The sequence below is a fragment of the Mixophyes fleayi genome, chromosome 10, assembly GCF_038048845.1.
Source record: "Mixophyes fleayi isolate aMixFle1 chromosome 10, aMixFle1.hap1, whole genome shotgun sequence".
NCBI lineage: Eukaryota > Metazoa > Chordata > Amphibia > Anura > Limnodynastidae > Mixophyes > Mixophyes fleayi.
In genome coordinates, this window is record NC_134411.1 from 80,513,502 (window position 1) to 80,534,548 (window position 21,047).

Genomic DNA, 21,047 nt, shown 5'->3' on the forward strand with positions numbered 1-21,047 from the left:
TCAAACACCTGCCCGCCCCCTAATGGCTGAAAGTCATGTGAGAAGAGATGGGCTGGGCCATATACTAAGGCGGATTTCGATTGGCTGCTGTGTTGTCAGTTAGTGGTTCACCAGAAAGACGAATCTGCAACAACCTGCTGAAATAAGTGGTGTCTGTACGATCGCTGCACTTATAGAGGTAACACTGCTATATAACACCCTCCCGTCCCATTCAAAAAATTTGTATTATATATTTCCGTATTTGAGTTTTTAATAAATTATATTGGCCCGCCTAAAGTTTTTCTTTTTTATTTGGCCCGCTCCTGAAAACGTTTGCCCATCACTGGTATAGTCTATCTACCGAAAGATATAGTGGCTAGCTGCGTGTCATTAGATAGCAATCTGCCGACTAGCCCCAACATTATTCTATAGACTGCCTAGAAGGCAGCAATTGTGATATCAGGCTGCTTGTCCATACTACTAACTTTAAATCAGCATCCTATACTGTACTTAATCTCATACTATTGCCATGATGTCTAGGATTCCTATTTTGCGTGCCTGAAATTAATTTAACGATAAAGTTAGATTTCCCAGTTAATCAGTTTCCTTCTTTTGTTTTGATATTTTAGTGAGATTTTTCCTAAGAAATTTGGAGTCAAAGAGGTACAGAAAGCAAAAAGGTAGGATGGTGAGAGTAGGGGGGCACAGCTTGATCACCGGAATTCAAAATAACAACGAACAGAACAATTTGGCATGAGAGCTTACAACCAGTTGTGTAAAAGTCAGAGAACATTAAAAACATATGTCTTTCTAAATCAAAAAAAGAAAAGAAAAAGGGGGTGACGTTATGGGATGGAGCCAGCAAGTGCTAGAGAGACCAGGGAGGAAACGTACTAAGAGGTGATTTTTGCAAATCTCCAATATTCGGCGACTTTGACAGCTAGATTTAAAACGGCAATGTGTTTAAAGGCTAAAGTTGCCTTTAAACACATTGCCGTTTTAAATTTTGCCAGCAAAGTCGTCAAATATTGGAGATTTGCTTAAATCGGAGGTTAATACATTTGCCCTCAAGACTCCTGGCCCTGAAACGCATTAAAGACCATAGATTAATGGAGAAGGAGAGCCTGGATATTCCAGTCAAAGGGATCAAAACGATGAGAATTTGATCATTGAGAGAGAGATGATACAAGATTAGATATAGATTTTCCATTCTATATACAAACCAAACTCTCTCTACAATGGTAGCTAAAGACAGGGGAGTCAGGTTATTTGGCAGCATTTAGGATGTGCCATATTAGTCTCTGTGTATGCTTTGTTGTATCTGGAAGAAACTGTAGGAGCAAGGAATATGAACGGCATGCAACCGTTTGTAATATTAAATATAAGGAGGTAAACCATCTTCTAGTTAATCTTGAACACGGCCACAAGATAGGCAGCCTGCCTTCTTGTCAACACCACCTACAGTGGTTCGTTGAATATTGAAAATGTTTCTGTGTATCTGTGCTGAGACTAGGTACCAATGCAAATATACCATAATAGTATGTTACCTAATGCACTCGAAAGTGAAGGATGAAGTAACGTTCGTTCTGATGCATGTCCTTATCTCCGGATCCAGGGTCTTCCCTGTGTCACATTCTGAAGGTCATGAAAATGTGGAGTCTCAATTGAGAGAAGTTTGTCGATAAATGGAGGATAAAAAGCTCTTAGCAGTGACCACATCCAGCAGAGGGACCCGAGCATTGTCCACTAGGCAGAGGAGAACCTGATATTTATCCTTAATGCATGCAAAAAGTGGAACAACAATAGAGGAATTGAATTCCCTGCCGGATGCACAAAAAGAAGTATCTGTGCTCGAGACCAGGAGGAAAGGCCTGATTGTCCCATATTGAGTTAACCGTTAGGTATTGCGGAGACTAGCAAATTTATGGACATTCCGATACAATATTTTAATGCTACCGTTGGGTGCAAGTTAAATTCAGGACCTCTCCCCTGAAGGAAAATCCAGAGAGAAGAGGAAACGTAAATCGCATTAGTGATTGCACATTCAATTATCACAGAAACTCAAACTGAGAGAAGAGTGCAACAGAACACATTGGGCCAAATCCATGGCTGTGAAATAAAGTTTAAAGTTAGGACTCTCCCCCCGGTCCCACTTCCTTTGCCGATTTCTGAAGGGTCCGCATTTTCAGGTGTGGGATCTGCCCAAGAGAAAAATCATGAATTTGCACTGCAGGACTTCAAACTCTTCTCAATTGTAAGTGCCTGGAAAATGTATAACAGTCTTGACAGAGAATCCGTCTTGACTGCAGGTTGATCTGAGTCAATTTGCGAAATTTGAGTTTTCAGAAATACATTTTCCACACTAGATTTGGTAATCTTTTGATGTATTCAAGGTTTGCATATTTGTGATACCTTTGGAGCAGAATCTGGGTAACGCTATATTTAATTATGTATTTAATTTGATGACCCTGTCCAAGGTCATCGTAGTAAAGATCTGGACAGCAAGAGAAAACCCCCAGTTTCCAGAATTGGGTAAGCTTGGTCAATGATACAGTATGTCATGAATGGTTCACCTGCTTTATCTGCAATGGATTATGGGAGATCTTACTTTGTCATCACTTTCACCATACAGGACTTTAGAGTTCTCAGATCTTCATAAAATGAAAGACTTCATGGATTGTACTTCAGAAAAGATTCATAGTTCCAGATACTATAATTCCTAGTTCAGTTACTGAGAAAAGGGACAAAATGACTTTAATAGCTAAAATGGGTGAAGTCAGCGAGTGTGAGCCCGCACACCATGAAATGCCTGGATACATGGACAATAAAATTAACAGAGGGGCTTTCTTATAGAAGTGTGTGGTTGGCCAGCAGGATGAGAAGATGACAGAAGAATATCAGATGACAATACCACAAACAAACCAGAAAACAGACAGACTTCTTGTAGAACAAATCACTTCTATTGTCATTTAGTGACTAAGCTTTATTGGAACTAGTTATGCCATCTACCCACTATCATTTTAATACATATGCTCTATTTATGTTTGAGTTTGCATCTTTACATTTAAAGGGATGTTGTGGCACAAATCAATCTATCTACTTTCCTGGGGGAACAATTGCAATTTTTTACTAACTTATTCTTTAAATTGCAATACTTGCAGCTTCACATTTTGACTACCTTGCTTTTTTTGTGGCAGTTTCTATAAAATGTTTGTTCTTTTTGTCTGCCATAAACATTCAGTTTAGTTCTGCCATGCTTTAACTTCTAAATGTCCTCTTATGTTTTATGCGGCTCATCACACCAAGTATACAACTGAACTATTGTGTCAATGTACATGGGCATGTGAACCTCTGTGGTCATCATATGAGACTCAGTCATTAAGAAGGCTAAATTTTGCCTGGAGTACGGTTGTTCCTATGTGTGAATTAGTTATTAGATATGTAGTGGAATTATAAAATAATCATTGGAATTTATTCTATTTTATACTTTTCGCACATTTCAACCGGAGATGTTAAATTCTCTATTTTTTCTGCCATTATCTTTTACTGTGCTATATACTTATATAAAATAAAATATAATAAACGCTATAATTGTTTAAATGCATAATACAGTTTTTACAGTTCATTGACCTTGGATATATATGACACAAGAGACCAGAAGTGTCTTATCATTGGGCTATAAAAATAAACTCCGCCTCATGATATAAACGCATGGCTACAAATCAGAGGAAGCCAAAATGATAGAACAATGTAATTATCAACTGTTGCCGTAGAACAGAATGGATGAACTATACGTTTCTTCAAAACACACAAAATTAAATCAATAAAGAAGGATGTAACTCCCACTGTCGCATTTGTCATGGTTAACAACCTGGAATAGATTGCTCCTTTCATAGCTAAGAAAACAGAAATCTATCCAGTAAGTACAATCAATCAGGTGCAGGTTCTTTGATCACAAATAAAAGAAATATAACCTGACACGTTTCTCCACGGATATGTGGTTTCCTCAGACATCTGTGAGGAAATCCACATAATATCAGTGGAGAAACGCGTCAGGTTTTAATTATTTTAACTATGATCAAAGGACCTGAACCTGATTGTGCTTACTGGATGGATTGGATTTGAGACCTAATTAAATTTTGGATTCCACAATCATTATTTCCTAGTCCTCGTCACAAAGTCCTAAATGGGGTAAGATCATTGCGGTGAGCATAAAACATTTAACTGCAGAAGAGAGGCTCGATATGCAGCTCTAGCAGGAGGAGCTCCAAGCCGCTGTCAGGACTTCATGAGTCAGACGTTACAATTATATATGGACTGTTGTAGTACATGAATGATCGTGACTGTAAAAGTCATTGTGATCCACATAAGACTGTGATATTGATGTATGGATTATATAGAATATGATCGTGTTTTGGAAAGTGTGGAATGGTCCCTTGATCTTATATAATCAACAATCCAGGATTATAGCACAAAGTACCGAGATTTGTTTCCTATATGTGCAGTATAGGAGAGATTTTTACATATAATATATTATTACAACTGGTCCGGATCATTAGATTTATGAGTTATGTTTTTTTATCTATATTTTTATTTATATATGTGATATTGATTTTTAACTTGTTTTTTGTGATTAAAATAAATTTCATTATATATATCAATATACTTCAGTGGTATTGTTACCTTAGATAGGATCTAATATGCGCCTTTCTGTTTTCTTTGCTTTATCTTCTCTTAATTCCAAGTTGATACACAATAACTTCTTTGAAAAAGCAGCATTGTTGATCCTTTTCTAAGTGTGTCAATGGTATTACAATAGGTTTTGTTAATATATAACATATAAGGATTTGTATTGGTCAGCGCTAACTTTCTATGTCTAACCGTTCATAGATGTGTCACACACTGATCATTTACACATAAACCTTTCTAGCATCTCAAAGAGGAAACATCAAATGCATTAACTAACAATATATAAATATAAAAATTCTGCGGTGCCTATATGTTGTTTAGAAAAATACTCAAAAGGGATTGTAAGTCCCTCTTTCCTGAACAGCAGCTCCACCAAGCTAACAGTCACAACTTACCTATGACTCAGTGTTGTTAGTAAGTGGGCAGGTCTATAGTAGGTATATGAAGCTGTTGGGAGGAGGCAACAGAGGAATAGCAGGAGCAATTAAATGTGTACAACCAGAGGACTGATGCACAGGACAAGATTAGTGAACAATTCTAACTCTGCTCTTTAATATATGGATTATACATTTTTGGTTTTGTTGTTGTTTTGGGAGATTTCCAGTCCTTTTTTTATACCATTTAGTCTATGGACTCATGTGACTTATGCAGCAGCCCAGTTTTCAAAAATATATTTTTGGCACCATACAGAATCAACTGAAGATCTCACACTTCCAACAAATCAGATGGCATGGATTTCTTAACAAGTCACTTTTAGATGTCAACATTTGCCAACAGTTTTAGAGAACCAATGGGAGATGTATTAAATGTGGGTATTTTCCAAATACTAGTGGTAGATGAATGCATACATAAGAATTCAGTAAAAAGAAGGATCTAAAAATATAAAAAAAAAAAGAAGACACTTCTGTAGGCAAGAGGAACAATGACAAGGACTTACTGGAAGAAGAAAATATTTAAAAGAAAGAATAAATATTTGCATAAAATACTTGTACAGATGATTATCAAGCATCAATGGAATGCAATGGAAGCATCATAGTCCTAGCATAAAGCTCACAAAGAGACCTCAAGATTTGATAATAATTTGCAAGGTTACCTAGGTATGTTTAAGTGGAAAACACAAAAGAAAAACCACAAGCATAAGAAAGCCAGGAAGGCACAACAGACGAGCATTTCAGAAGCCTCAAAATCATAGTATCCCATGAGACTCAACTAATACAAGTATATGTAGCCAATGTTAACCTTCCTGAGAACTGATTAGACACATACAGTAATTTCTTAAACAATAGTGTTACCTTTATTTTTCAAAACCAGGGTTTAAATTCTTGGAAACTATACACTTTGGTACTTACCACTTGGACATGTGCCCCAGCACAATTATCAGGAAATTACCAACAGATTATAGCCCATGTTGAGACACACTTTACACTCAACAATGACCAGGGTATTATGCCCACAATAAAACGATAGCTCTCAAAATAAGACCATATCAATAAGAATTGCAGAATATAGGTCATGAGGGAAAAGATCAACAACATGGTCAAATGAGCCATGCATAACAACTGACGCATTTCTTTATAAAAGCACAATAATCACCAGCTCATCAATAGTGTAAGCCACAAGTAGTTTGCATGGGACATAATCTTGCTGGGAAGAATGAGGAGATAAAAGCTAGAGTAAGTAAGAAAGCACCAGATAGGAGTCAGCTGGTGGGTTATGACCGCAGTAGGGAGTCTGGCATGGGACCCACTGTGGCGCTACGGACAGAGGAATTCTCTTTGTGCAAATGAAGGTACGGTAGCCGGAGTAGAAGAAGTTAGTGGCGACTACAGTTAAGAATATGGGGGCTTATTGTTTGTCCTTGGATAAAGGCGGAACTGTCTGTTTATATTTAGGGGATAAGGGGGGAACTCGAGGAAATATCAGGGCCAAGGTCCTGAAAGGATCCCATCTGACGCTTTGTATTCTTATACTCCGAGGTCTTTGAAAAAGTTTGGCTGAGCTGAACAAAACGCGTCGACAGTGAGAAGGGAAGAGAAGCGTTCATTACTGGTCCTCTGAGTCTGATGCCTTATTGACAGATTTGGTCTGTTGCTGTTTATTTTCTATTACGATGGGCACCGGGCGGTGTTTAACACAAGACCTGCCGAATTACTGCGCTTGTGGATACGTGCTGGATTTAACGGATGGTGGACATCTATAAGGACATACACGGTCCACGGACACAGCTCTCTATTACCAGTATTATTCCTATGACATCGGCTTTATTCCAAGATTGTGTCCAAATCCACCAGCTATTATTGGAGGTAGAACTGCCATATATAACCATTCCAAACAGGGGATCTGCCTATTAGTCTAAGGACTGCTTATTATCTGGACTTCAAACATACTGAGACCGGTCTTCTTGGTTTTTATATTTATACCTCTCTATGGATTGTTTTAATACACGGGTTTTTTTATTTGAATTGTATATGTTATTGTTAATTTAGTATTACATTTTCAACAATTCTCAATTTTCACAAATGATTTCTGCCATATTCATTGGAACAGCCGTTTTACAGATTTTCTGACTTATTTTTATATCAAGCGCTGTTAGTCTCTTTTTCTTCTTATACTAGAGCTTTATATTTGTTGCAAGGATGGAGCGTCGGTGGCCGGTTTGGTTTTGCACAGCATACGTGACCCTCGGTGTTTGGGTAACATTCACAGTGGATATGGTCCTTTGGTGGTATGCCGCTCCCCTTAAGGTCACGGTGATTACAATAAATAAAAGGATGTGGCCATTTTATCTCCACTGTTTGGTGTTGCTTCAGTTATTATGGATGCTAAGGACGGGTGGCTGTCCTGTTTAAGGTCATGTTGCTGGAGACAAGCACAGAGATGGTCATACAAAATAAATGTGTAAGAGAATGGTAAAGGTTAGGAAAGAAGTCAAGCAAGTCAAGAGATCTAGAAATAGAATTAGCCCTGTTTATCAACAGTAAGCCAAGTCCTATGGGCATTAGGACACAGAGAAATGCACTAAAGAGAGAGGTAGATTTTGAAGAAAAATGTGAAGAAATGGAGGTTAGTTATTGAAGAGTGTGGAAAAAGTACAATGGTAATGGACAGCTGTAGCAGAGGAACAAGGAGAACACAGGGTAAAGAGTAGTTATGGAGGAGAAACGAGGGAGGTATAGATGTAGAAGAGTGATGAAGAAAATTGCTTGCAGTTGAGAGGATGTTATTGAGAAGACTGTTGTTGCATGAAGAAAGGCCCTCACTACTTCAAATCTTTGCACAAGCAAAGTTGGCATTTCATTTCTCTGCTAATGTGTCCAGAGTCTTGTTTTATTTGCCAGCTTCATCCCTTACAATTCTACATTCTCCACCCTCAAGACTTTGGCTTTGTCAAAATTCTACCTTCTCTGACCCATCAACTTCAGCTTTGTCCATCACAAACCATCCTCTCAGGACTATGTGGCTCAGCTGGTCGTTGTGTGTCTCAGATAGCTACCCCAGCCAAGTAGCTCTCTCTCATGACAGAAACCAGCACCATGACATTCTGCTTGTGTCGGCTGAGCAATTTGAGGAGCCTGTGCAGCTGGGGAGGTTTTGCTTGCTCAAGAACAAGAGAACTCACAGGCAAGAGAAGGACAGATGTCTTTATTGTGGCTGTTGAGGCCACTAGAGGAAAGAGTGTCCAGAACTGGAAACATCTGAGTCACTAGGACATTATTTTACTCACTGGAACACGAGGCAAGATCGGCGAGCATGGGGACAATTCTTCATCCACATTTTTTTTCTGCAATTTAAGATGTCCGTCACCCTCAATTTAATGGTCGAGTTAAATAAATAAGTATGTCTTTCTTCTAAAGATGGATGGAAAAACTAATACATCATGGCATATTATGTTACACCAACAAATGGGCTGTTATAGGTACAGAATATATTTTGGTAATGATTACAATGTGGGTCATACAAGTGACCTAAGAACTGAATTACGTAATTACCTGAATCTGTGAGATTATTGGATTTTTTTATTCTTATTATATGTTTTGAAACAATAGAATTTATAGATAAGTTTACTCTGTTGTTTCTCTTCGGCCACTGAAAAGTTTTAATGCATTTTTTAATTTTGTAAATCTAAGACCGCCTACCAATTTATCTAATTACACAGGTGTGCTGATGCCACCTATTTAAGACTGGAAGCACCGATTAAGTTAGCACTTTACCCTCTGAAGAATTTATACCTGGTTATAACGAAACGCGTCAGTTAATGGATATACAGTTTACTAGAGATTAATATCTACTTTATTCTGATATAGCCTCAATTGCATCTTATCATAATAAACTTTGCTTTTGGAGACACTTGATGATTATTACTAACTATCTAGGTGGATTCCAGCCTCAGTTGACTGGCAATATCCTTTGTAATCTTCTGTAGCTAACCTACTGCTGTCTTTCATATACGTTGTGGAACAAGACAAGATACTAAGAAGACGCTCTACTCCAGCATGAAGCCATTTGTCTTTCCTCTATATCAACTGAATAACCACCCTATCATAAGCCAGGCCCGCACTCGGGTCCTGGCATACTTACCTGCTCCACGCAGGGGTCCCCCTCGGCGCAGAGCACTGGAGTCCTTCTGATAGCAGCAGTCATCTTGGATTCAGTTCTGAATGTGCAGACCCGATCTTTATTTTTAAACCTCTTCTTCTTTTCTATTGGTGCTTTTTCTCATTAGCAAGATATTTAAGGCACCTGGGCTGACAGTCTGGTGCCTGTTCTTTGTATGTCAAGTAATAACTGTGAACAGACGTGGCTCCTTTTGCTCCTGCAGCTTGTGCCCGCTGTTCCAGCGATTCCTCAATTGCTGTTCAGTGCTACTAATCCACAGATATCTCCTTCTCAAGTCTGTTCACCTCTCTGCGGTTTCCTCACTGCAGGGTTTCTTCTACTCCTGTGTTCTCCATACGGGTCTTGTCTAAAGCTCTCCCTGAGGGCCGTGACCTGCAGGTCAGTGGCTGCAAAGCTCATACCTTCTTGCGGGGGTTCCTGGTGAAGACAACCTGTCCCGTTGGTACTACTCTACCCAGAGCAGCGGAGTCTAAGTTAGGCAGACCTGGGGATCCTATATTTCAGTTTCTGACTATGACAGTAAGAACAGACCAAAGTATGGATCCCACTGGGGAACCTGCAGCGAAGGATATGCTTCAACACTTGGTAGGAAGAATGGAACAACAAGAAGCGGTGCGGCGTCAGTTGCTGCAGTGTCTCTAAGCCTAGCAACACACTTAGCCACTTTACAGGCCGCACAGTTCAGCGCCGGTCTTGACTGTTCCTGAACCTAGCCCTTCGCAGGCATCTGTGTCCATTTCATCTTCGCTCCAACTTCCATCTCTTACCAAATTCGGAGAGACAAATGTCTGTCGCGGTTTCTTGAACCAATGTTCAATTCAATTCGAATTTCATCCTCAGAATTTTCCCACAGAAAGGACGAAGGTCGCTTACATAATATCTTTGTTAACTGGACTGCCCTGGCTTGGGCATCTCCTCTGTGGGAGAAGGATGACCTGTGGCACAATACGTCATTGAGTTTCACACTCCCATCAGAACTCTGCTAGAATACCACTGCTCTTGTGGCCTCCTTCTGGCGGGGGCTCTCCGACCGGGCAAAGGATGTCTTAGCCTCCCAGGAATTACCATCCACCTTGGACACCTCGATATCCTTGTACAACAGGGTAGAGCTCAGGTTCCGAGAAAAATCTGCTAAAAAAGAACCCTCTCACCGGCCCACTGTCAAATTGTCTCCCCGGTACCAGAACACCTCTCCCCCTGATAAGCCAATGCAACTTGGTCAGCCACGTTTAACCCCTAAGGAGCAAGAGAGAAGGCGTTGGAATAACCTATGTGTTTATTGCGCTGATTCTGGTCACTTCTTCAGTTCTTGTGTTGCCAATGGGACTATTCACCTACAAACTGAACCCATCAAAATTCAAATCAGAGCCCTGCACTCTTAACAAATCTCTTTTCTTGTGCTGGTCCAAACCACCACGCCACTTATCTTGGGACTACCTTGGCTCCAATTACACTCTCCGCATGTGGATTGGAACGCCTCGCAAATTCTGGCTTGGGGCTGTCTCGTCATTCACATTCTTGCTCTGGATCAAACCTATCCAAGTGTCTACTGTGTCTTCTGACCATTCATCCTCAGCTCTACCTCCTCAATACTGCTCGCTTGCTGATGTATTTGATGAAGGCCGCTCAGTGCTTCTACCACCCCATCACCCTTGGGATTGCCCGATTGACATTCTTCCAGGCAAGACTCCCCCTAGGGTGAATGTTTACTCTTTCGCTGCCAAAGAGCAAGCCATGGCTGCTTACTTCCAAGAGAACCTACAACGTGGCTTCATTCAACCTTCTGTTTCTCCTGCTGGAGCAGGTTTCTTTTTTGTAAAGAAAAAAAGATGGGTCCTTGCGGCCCTGCATTAATTACCGCAGTTTGAACACACTTACAATTAACGAATCATAAATCGCTATCTCATCCTGCTGATTACTAAGCTTTTTGATCGCAATAAAGAAGCCAAGATTTTCACCAAGTTAGACCTGCGAGGGGCTTACAGCCTAATCAGAATTCGAGCTGGTGATGAGTGGAACACCGCCTTTAACACCCGCGATGGTCACTATGAGTACCTCGTTATGCCCTTCGGACTCTGTAATGCCTCTGCTGTCTTTCAGAGTTATGTCAACGAGATCTTCAGGGATCTACTCTACTCTTGTGTAGTAGTATACCTCGATGATGTTATTTTTTCTCAAGATGTTGCCTCTCACCGTCTCCATGTGTCCGAGTTCCTTTCCAGACTCCGTGCGAACCATTTTTTCTGCAAACTGGAGAAATGTTCCTTTGAACTCCATCTATGCAATTCCCTGGTTATATTGCCTTAGCTCTAATCTTCTCAAGGTCCATTTGTAGACCAGAGCATATCTTGGGCTAGCCGCATCTATCTGGTCTGAAACCAGTCCAGTGTTTTTTGGGCTTTGCAAAATACTATAGACAGTTCATTCAGAATTATTCCACCATCGCTCCCATTTCTGCCCTTACTCGATTGGGAGCTAACATCAAGGTTTGGTACCCAGTGGCGCTGGAGGCTTTCACTTTCTATTCTCAGACAACCAGATGCTTCCCTACTTTAGCAGTTGATGCCTTCGCTGTAGGTGTGAGAGCGGAACTCTCCCAAAGATCCATCTCCAAGAAACACCTACCTTGAAATTTCTATTCCCACAAGTTCTTACCCGTAGAGTGTAACTATGCCTTGAGGGGTATGGAGCTATTGGCCATGAGGTTGGCTCTCTGGGAATGGCGTTATCTTTTTGAAAGAGCCCGATATCCAGTCAACGTCTTTACAGATCACAAAAATCTCCTGTACCTGCAGACAGTCCAGTGCCTTAATCCACGCCAGTCTCACTGGTCATTATTCTACTTTCGACCTCCGTGTAACTTACAAACCTAACCACTTGATTAAGAAGACGGATGCTCTCTACCGGGCGTTTGATTCCACCCAAGACGCCGATCAATCTTTTGAACAAACCATTTTGGATCCCAGATGTCTTCTCTCTTCATCACTCTCTTCTCATCCTACCCTATCTCCAGGCAAGACTTTTGTTCCTCCTCGCTTCCGGAAAAGGCTCCTTCACCGGTTCCATGCTTTATGCTTTTCTGGTCATGCAGACATCCTCAAGTCCGTATAAATCATATCCCGGGAATATTGATGGCCTACTCTCTGCTCTGATGTGAAAAAAGTGGTATACTACCTCGCTCAACATAAGTCGGCCCATCAACTCCCTTCTGATCCTCTCATGCCTCTGCCAGTTCCATACAGACCTTGGACACACATCAGCATGGATTTGTGACTGACCTTTCCCCCAGTTAAGGCTTCAACACTATTTGGGTCATTGTGGATTGTTTGTCTAATATGGCCCACTTTGCCCCTTTGGTCGGACTTCTTTCTTCCCCCCCGTTTTAGCACAACATTTTGTAAAGGAGATTTTCTGCCTTCACTGCTGTCCCCTTGAAACTGTATCGGACCGTGGAGTCCAATTTGTTTCCAAATTTTGCCAGGCACTATCAAGTGCTATGTAAAGCCCTCAAGATTCAATTAAATTTCTCCTCAGCCACAATTTAACGGTCAGACGGAGAGAGTTAACCAGGACCTTGAAACTTTCCTCAGAATCTTCTCCTCTGCCAACCAGGATAACTGGACCGATCTTTTATCCTTGGCGGAATTTGCCCACAATAACCTTTTTCATAAGTCCCCATCTGCAACTCCATTCTTTGTGGTTTACGGTCTACATCCTCCTCTTCCTAAATTTTCAGCCCTCCCTCCCACCCAGGTTCCTGCTGTGGACACTCTCCAGTGACTTCTACTCCAACTGGTCTCAGGTTGTAACCTGCCTCAGAAAATCTTCAGAATGTTATAAATGCTTTGCTGACAAGAGGCGCCGGGCAGTTCCGGCACTTAGGGAGGGCATTCCACCCGGAACAGACACCTTAAAGTCCCTTCCATGAAATTTGCCTCACGCTTCATCGGTCCTTATAGGATCCTGTGGGTCATTAATCCGGTTTGCTTCAGCTTCCTCCATCTCTCCGTATCTTCAGTACATTTCATGTTTCCTTAGTGACACCATTAAACATCAACAGATGTTCTTCACCTATACCTTTGCCTCTTCCACCCAATCTTCAACAAGCTTGGGTGCTCCCTTGATTGGATTATATGCTTTTCCATATTAGCAGTTGCTGACAGACCATATCAGCTTATTTTGCAAGAGGCTTGTGCTATTATTATGTAGCACAGATCTTTGCAGTTTTCCACTTAAATGTTTATGTGCAACCTTGGATGTTTTAAATGATTGTGCTTTCTGCATTAGAATAAATAATTTCTGTATTTTTATTGATGAGTGGACAGTTTTCTCTATAGATGGGAGATCCAGGCGCTATTTTCTTACCCATCTGTAACTCAATATACTATCTGGGTGCTAATGTATGTTGATTCCAGTCACTGGGAACTGATCTCATTCAGCGCCATCCACACCCCGAATAGCACTATTATCATTATATCCCTGGTTACAAAATATCAAGCCAGCTCTCAACCGGAGGGCCAAAAATATACAGGAGTGGGATGAGTCATGCCAAACCACTTGCCTACAAACCAGTGAAAGAGGCAATGGTATTTACTACTACCTAAAGACCAGAAGAACTGCCCATGGAGTACCAAGGTTTCAGCAGGGTCTTTGAGAAAACATAGGCAGAGACTTTACTACTCCACGGAGAATGATATTACCAATCAACCTGCTACCTGGCACCATACCACCAAGGGGCAATAAAAACCCGCTGGCTTAGTCAGAGGCAAGGGCTATGACCACCTATATACAGTAGAGCTTGGAGCGAGGGTTTACCATGGAGTGAAGTTCCCAGAACAGTGCAAGGTTTTTCATTGCAAAGAAAGACTGCTCTCTAAGACCCTGTATCAACTATCGCTTGCTCAACGAAACACTTTGAGTTGCTTCATCAGGCCACAGTCTTCTGACAGGAGACCTACAAGGGACCTATAACCTTATCAAAGTCTGGGAGGGGGACAAAAAGAAGAATAAATAGAAACTGATCCAGAGAACCTCTCTGTTGTGCTCAATTCGCCTTGATACCTTTGCGCACCAGCCACTCCTAGTTTACCTAGCTGGTGATGAATCTCTTCGAAAAGAAGGTGCAAGGCTGAAGGATGTCCATGCTGTTAGTCTGGGTAAGCACGGCTCATACTCTACTCTTGGATTTGTCAACTTCGAGTGCAAAAGCCCAATTAGTGTAGTGGATACCGGAGGATGGGTGCTGAAGTGAGGAGACATTTCAAGGTGTCAAACACAAAAGGCTTATGACACCTACTCACCTGACACCCACTATAATACCCATCCGCTGGTATAACTAAAAGTTAACACATCCAGGAGTAAAGCAGGAGTCGTGCTTTTTCAAATTGATAGTACGGATGCCATTCACTCTTGCACCTTTTTTTCAAAAAGGTTCAACTCCACCATGGTTAACTTCAAAGTGGGAAACTAGGAGTTCTTGGCCATCATCATGACCCTTACTGAGCGGAGGCAAATTCTGGAGGAGCCAGATTCCCGCTCCCTATCCTCACCGACCACAAGTACCTGCAGTATATTCACGGTGGGCGCTATTCCTAACCAGGTTTGATGCCCTTCTCCCGAACAATCTGTTATGGAAGGTGAAGGCATTATACCTCCAGGCTTATTTCTGGGAGCAGCCATAAATTCTGGGTTGATGGCACAGGATCCAAGTCGAAATTGTAACATGCACTGAGGTGCCATGGACCCTCACTTCCGGACCCAGGACTACATGGGTCCATAGCCCATTGCCATCCTTCCCAGCTTCCATGGCAACACCACCATCTTGCTGGTAGTAGATTGCTTTACCAAGTCCACAGCCTTTAAAAAACTGCTGTCAATATTCTAACCAATTCCTTTAGATCTTTTCCAAAGATGTCTTCCAGCTGCACAGACTACCTTTAGTAGATCATATTCAACCAAGAGGTCTAGTTCCTGGCTACGTTTCATTGGCCCTTTTGCAACTGGCTGTGAATTTCACTCCACTGCTTGTTCAGTTACCACCCCCAGTCAAACGGGCATAAGGAGTGAGCTAACCAATTCCTCAAGCAATTTCTAATGTGCTTTGTCACGGATGCCTATGAAGAAGCATGGGCAACACTCTCACGAAACAACATGTTGCAGAACTCCTCGTGGTTAACCCCTTTCTACCTTTCCACCAGTTGGTCGTCATATCTTCCCATGCACTCACTGGGGTCTGTACCTAATGCACGGGAAAAGAAATCAGATAGCTAGTTACCACTTTCCTTCTGGTGACAGCCATGTTTCAATTTGCCCTTCTAAAATTGGTGGTAAAAGATCTGTTTCCAAGACAAAATATTTTTCCTCCCATAATAGATGTAGAAGGTCACAAAGCCTAGTAGATCATTGATTCCCACAAACCTGAGAGATCTGTGTAGTACCTGGTGCACTGGTAGGGTTTTGTTCTTGAGGACCACTCTTGGATTAAGTTTACTGGCAATCACATACCTCATCAAATTCCCCAGGCTGCATCCTGCCAAGACTAGAGGGTTGCATCCGCTGTGCACTTCTAAAGTGGAACATTATGAGGATGGATCAACTGCAATTCCAGCTACAGAAGACAGGATGCAGTGCACCATCAACAATGACAACTGCACATTCCTTTTCACTTACTGCAATCAATGTTTTGATACATGTCAAGTCAATTAAGACAAAGAACCCTCATCTGTATGCAGCCTTTATAATGCTCTCACTCCTATCAATCTTTGCATTTTGAATCTCTGCTTGTACTTCCAAAGTCCTATTTTGTTGGCCTGTTTGTCGACTTTGACTTCATCCCTCATGATTCTACCCTCTCAACTCATCGACTTCAGCTTTGTTCCTCACAACTAGTCGTCTCAGGACTAAGTGGCTTGGCTGGTCATGGTGTCCATCTACCACAGCTAGGTGGATCTCTAATAGAAAATATTGTGACAATAATAAGAATGTTATACGAATGAAGACCAGAGAGAGGTGAAGGTTAGTTGTAGAAGAGGAACAAGAAGAATGAATTCAAAGAAGGAAAATTTTATATGAGGAAAAAAGGAATGCACGGGTGTAAGGGAAAGTTTTTGAGAAAGCAGAAGGAGAGTGCATGCAAATAAAAGGCAGCTGTAGCAAAGGCACAAGGAGAAGTGAGGGGAAGCTAAAGAAGAATAAGGAGAATGCATGGAAGTGATGGGTAGTTTTATAAGAGAAAGAAGGACAATACAGGAGTTGAGGGGAAATTGCAGTAGAGAAAGAAGAATGCACAGGGTGTGGAATAGTGTAGAAGAGAAAAAAAGGAAATGCATTGAGGGGAGGGTAAATTTTTGAGAAGACACAAAGAAAGAGAGAGTACATGGAGTTGGAGGGAAGTTGCATAAGTAACAAAGAAACGTTCATGAAGGAGGGGAAGCTGTAAAAATCTTTAAAGGAAGGTTGAGAATAATTCACAAATTTGAAGATGATCATTTAAAAAAAGATGCAATGGATGTAGAACATGAACAGAGGTAGAGGATGACAGCGCTCAGAGTGGTCAGAAAAAAAATGCGCTTGCCTCACTGTGATATATTATTATTGCCAGCCTCCGGCTAATTTAAAACCAAGAAAAGGAGAATTATTGCTTAAGAGAATCTGCAGAAAGAACTCTCATTGTCCCAGATACTGAGAACGTAAGAACATTATAGTCGTACAGAGAACGATGGGTAGACAAAAAATAAAAAAAAGACGCAAGATTTTGTAAGAATGTCAAAGTAGGGAAATTGACAGATCAGATACTTTACAACACTGTTTGCGTTTAAAAATATGACGAAAGACAAGAGATTCTAACACATTACACTGTCAGAGAGATCAAGGAAGTCAACCTCAAAATAGATGAAACGGAGAAGAGGAATTACCAATATGTTTCCAACATTTTCATCCAGGTCTCTTGAAGGACCACCAAATATACTCTGATCTTCTCAGCATTAGCAGGATGCCCAAAGAATAGACAAATAATCAGTTAGGTTCCATGTGCAGTTTCTTAACCCTTCACATTGTCGGCAACGAAAAAGCAACTTTGGAGTCATATTTTTCAGCAATGAATCAAGCAAGACGCCCAGGGTATAGGAACGGATTCAGGATGAGTATACTCCTAGATTTCTTTTCAGCCCTCTCAATGTCACAACCAAATCCTTTTAAATCCATCCTTCTCTCCACAGTCTATCTAGCTTTTCCCAAATGTCCAATCAATCAGAAAACCAGGGTACTTGGGAAAAAATGTTTCCTATTTCTTTCATTTCAAAAATGTTTTCCAATCTTACCACGTAAGAGACACGCGATTGGGACCACGGATATGTTGTAACAAGGTTTTATATATCAGAAGATGGGCTTTCCAAGCAGGAATTTTGCAGCATTTAGTTTTGGACACAAATTCATTAATTGTAGCAAACTGTCATCGCATGCTGTATAAAGTACAATATTTTCAGTTCCTGTTAAAATACTCAGAAATGCATTGTGCCTTGCCAAATGCAAAGTGTTGTGTAGCTCTTGCATTTATGAATATAAAACTATATTTTTTATTAGTTTTATAACCTAGAACAGTTCTCCACCATCACTTAAGACAAGAAGAAAACTGTATTTTATAAGTTTAGGCAGAATCGGAACCTCTTTTTTACAAACTGTTTTACAGTTGTGACTTTTCTGTCCATCCATTAAGGTAACAGCCTATTTTTTCCTGAAGATATGTAAATGGCAATGGAATACCTTGCTTTTCTGTTCCAAGTTTTCTAAAAAAAAATATGTGCAATACTCTGCACATGTCTAAAACTGGGGACAAACCAACCTGCAAATTTTCTTCTTTTTAATTTGGTTTCCAATGTAGCCAAAGAGAACAACAACAACAGGACCCTAGGACTAGTGAGAAATGTAAACAATTTTAATTGCCCAATTTAACCATAAACTACACCTAGCAGCTGCAGACATTTTGTAATTAATATTCATGAGAATACAGCACAAAAAGTCTCTACCAACAATCGGCATCACTATGGTATGAAGCCATTTGTACTGGAGAATCTTCCATTATTAGTCCAAATTAGAAAAAATGGCATCTGATTGGAATAATCTCTAGTGGACTATTCGCTGGGTACATTATATCCCAATACAAGCAGAGAATTAAATATTGACCGATGAGAGATTGTAATGTTATTAATGGCATTCACTGGTATCTAATGGAAAATGCCATGAGACGTACAGATGAAATTTAGTTTTCACTTCCATAACTTATATGGTAAGTAATGCAAATATACTTGGAGCTGTCAATGCAAAGATATGTTAACTATAAAAATGCATTCCTTGCAAAAATGTACTCAAATTAAAAATTGTGAAATCACAGCTAAACATTTAAATCTAAATTTGGATCAAACACTTGTACCTTAAAATGAAAGATCTGTTTGTATACTGACAAAGAAAACAAACAATAAATCAAATCATTAATGTAAAACAAGCAACTGATAAATTAAAAACAACAAATACATTACTCATGCATTAAAAATAAATATCAAAATACATGATGACCATCTACACTTAGATCATATTGTAATCATATTCTTCCGAATAACAGGACGTGTCAACAATCTACCGAAACAGCTCAGGCAGTTAACCAGTTGGAACTGTTAAACATTTGTATGATAAATTTGGTCATAGACAAATTGATTTTTCCCCAGGCTGCTATTGCATTTACTGAACATTTCAAGAATAAAAATCAATCCTGTCCTGTCCCATTGAGTTTCTAAAATATCAACAGACACACATCACCTTGTCAGTGTAATCTCTTTGTCACTGGTTCCCCATATAACATAGGAGGCTTTGGACTCATCAATATAAGAGTGATTTATCACTCCGTCAAAAGAAAAAAAAAAAACTATAACATTTACCATTTCTATACATGTACATGATTTTTGCAAGATTTTTCTTAAACAATTATTCATCAATCACGAAAAATCGACAGGAGTAGGTAGCTACAGGTCACTAGTAATAACTCTTCTGTTAGATGTTGGCTGTAAATAAAGACAATTTAGGAGAACACTAGTTATCTTACAATGTGTCAGTAGAACCGACCACTCTTCTGAGGTGTAGGGTAAGCAAAACATTTCTAGGACCGATAGTTAAATACCAATGCCCTTAAACAGTCCATTCTTAGTCACACAAGGCCAATGTGCTACATTAACTTTTTCACCACCAAACAGTTCATCAGCCAGTGCACATAGATGGTACAACCTATTAACAAGTGTCAATTTTAAATTGTCATTGAGTATTGCAACATTAAACAGCCATGGTGATAGGAATCAAATTTTTCCCAGAAATTTAAACTGAAGTGGCCACAGTATAATAACGTATTCTACTTACTGCTGAGTCACCTAGGAAGTTTTAATGAATTAGATCACCATTGGTGTTCATATGCCAAAACTATAGGATGAGTCAATGATTGCTGTATCAACTTTAATAAATATCATTCAATATCCTGCCCTCTATAGGTATGACAGACAATAATCAAGCTGCTGCAAGACCTCTTGGTTGTATTTTAAATAATGTTCCCCCGGTTTCACCAAAATATTCTGCATTGATGTGCAATTTTCAGTCCAATGGACACAGGTCTGTGGAAATGACAACTGCTGCATCACCACCTGGGAAACAAGATGTGTCAATCATAATCCTGCTTCCAGGGGCAGCAAAATGACTTAACATGTATCTAATTCACAATAAGTGGTAAAGACTTTGCTGCACCAGCAGAGGATCATATAGTGACTTTATAAAGTTGGGAAGTGATTGACAGCAATGAGCTTACAAGAGGATCTGCAGCAGTCAACAAGTCACCTGTATTATTGCCCCGGGCCAGCAGTCTGGCACACCTGCATTCTTACAGCTCTCCCTCTACCTGTACATGGATGGAAGACCACCTAGTACCCCACAGTTTCCCAACCTGTACCTTGTACACTCCAGCATTTGCAGTACCAACCACCCCGCCCCTTATAGGAACAACCTTCAGCCCGTCCTCACTTTACTAGGTTGTCTGCACCCCGTTCCCACCCAAGACCCCCCTATTAATGCAATAGGTGTTGTCCCCTCCCAAGGCCTGCACATGTAAAGTGCACTCAGCCCCCCCACCCCCCTTCCTCTGTTGGAGCCGCAGGCTTGGTGATCCCCCCCCCCACCGTTTTGCGGGCGATCATCTATGTAGAAGCTGGGGAGAGGGGGGTCTATAACATACCTCGTACAGGTCCCCAGAAGCCATGCCGGGACCCGGGGCTGTGCGCTGCGCCGGACTCGCTGTGTGCAGAATGACTGACAGTCTCCGGGTTGTCAGTGTGCGCAGAATCACACAGCGGCGGATGGCAGAACCAGCTCTGGAGCAGAGCGGAGCGGAGCAGCCACAGGGAGTCCCCCAGCTCCTGCCCTTGCTCACTAGACGAGGGGGGACAGCCACCAGAGGGCGCTCTTGGAGCGGGGCTAAACGTGGGAGGATCCGTGACATGAGAAGCTTGGGGCTGGCTGACAGCATCCTGATAGGGGGGGTTGGGGAGGAGTGAGGCATTCTTACTGGCCATGATAATAAGCCATCAGTAGTCTTCACACTTTCACTGTATATAAAAGACAGCACACAAGACCTGCGATGATAATGACAGAGCTGTGCATCCACAGAACCCCCAGGGTGCTGACAGCTGGCAATCATGCTTGTATTAAGTCTGTTCCCTATGTCTATAAAGCTC

At 41.0% G+C, this 21,047-nt stretch overlaps 1 protein-coding gene across 1 annotated transcript in view; it reads right to left on the reverse strand.

The window, feature by feature from the left end:
* CDYL2 (chromodomain Y like 2) overlaps positions 1-20,759 on the reverse strand; it is an 86,235-nt gene extending 65,476 nt beyond the window's left edge. Inside the window, exon 1 of the mRNA XM_075188987.1 lies at positions 20,549-20,759. Within this exon, the coding sequence (XP_075045088.1) occupies positions 20,549-20,572 (24 nt within the window). The 5' untranslated portion in view covers positions 20,573-20,759. The remainder of the gene's footprint in view (positions 1-20,548) is intronic.
* Between the last annotated feature and the right edge of the window lie 288 nt (positions 20,760-21,047).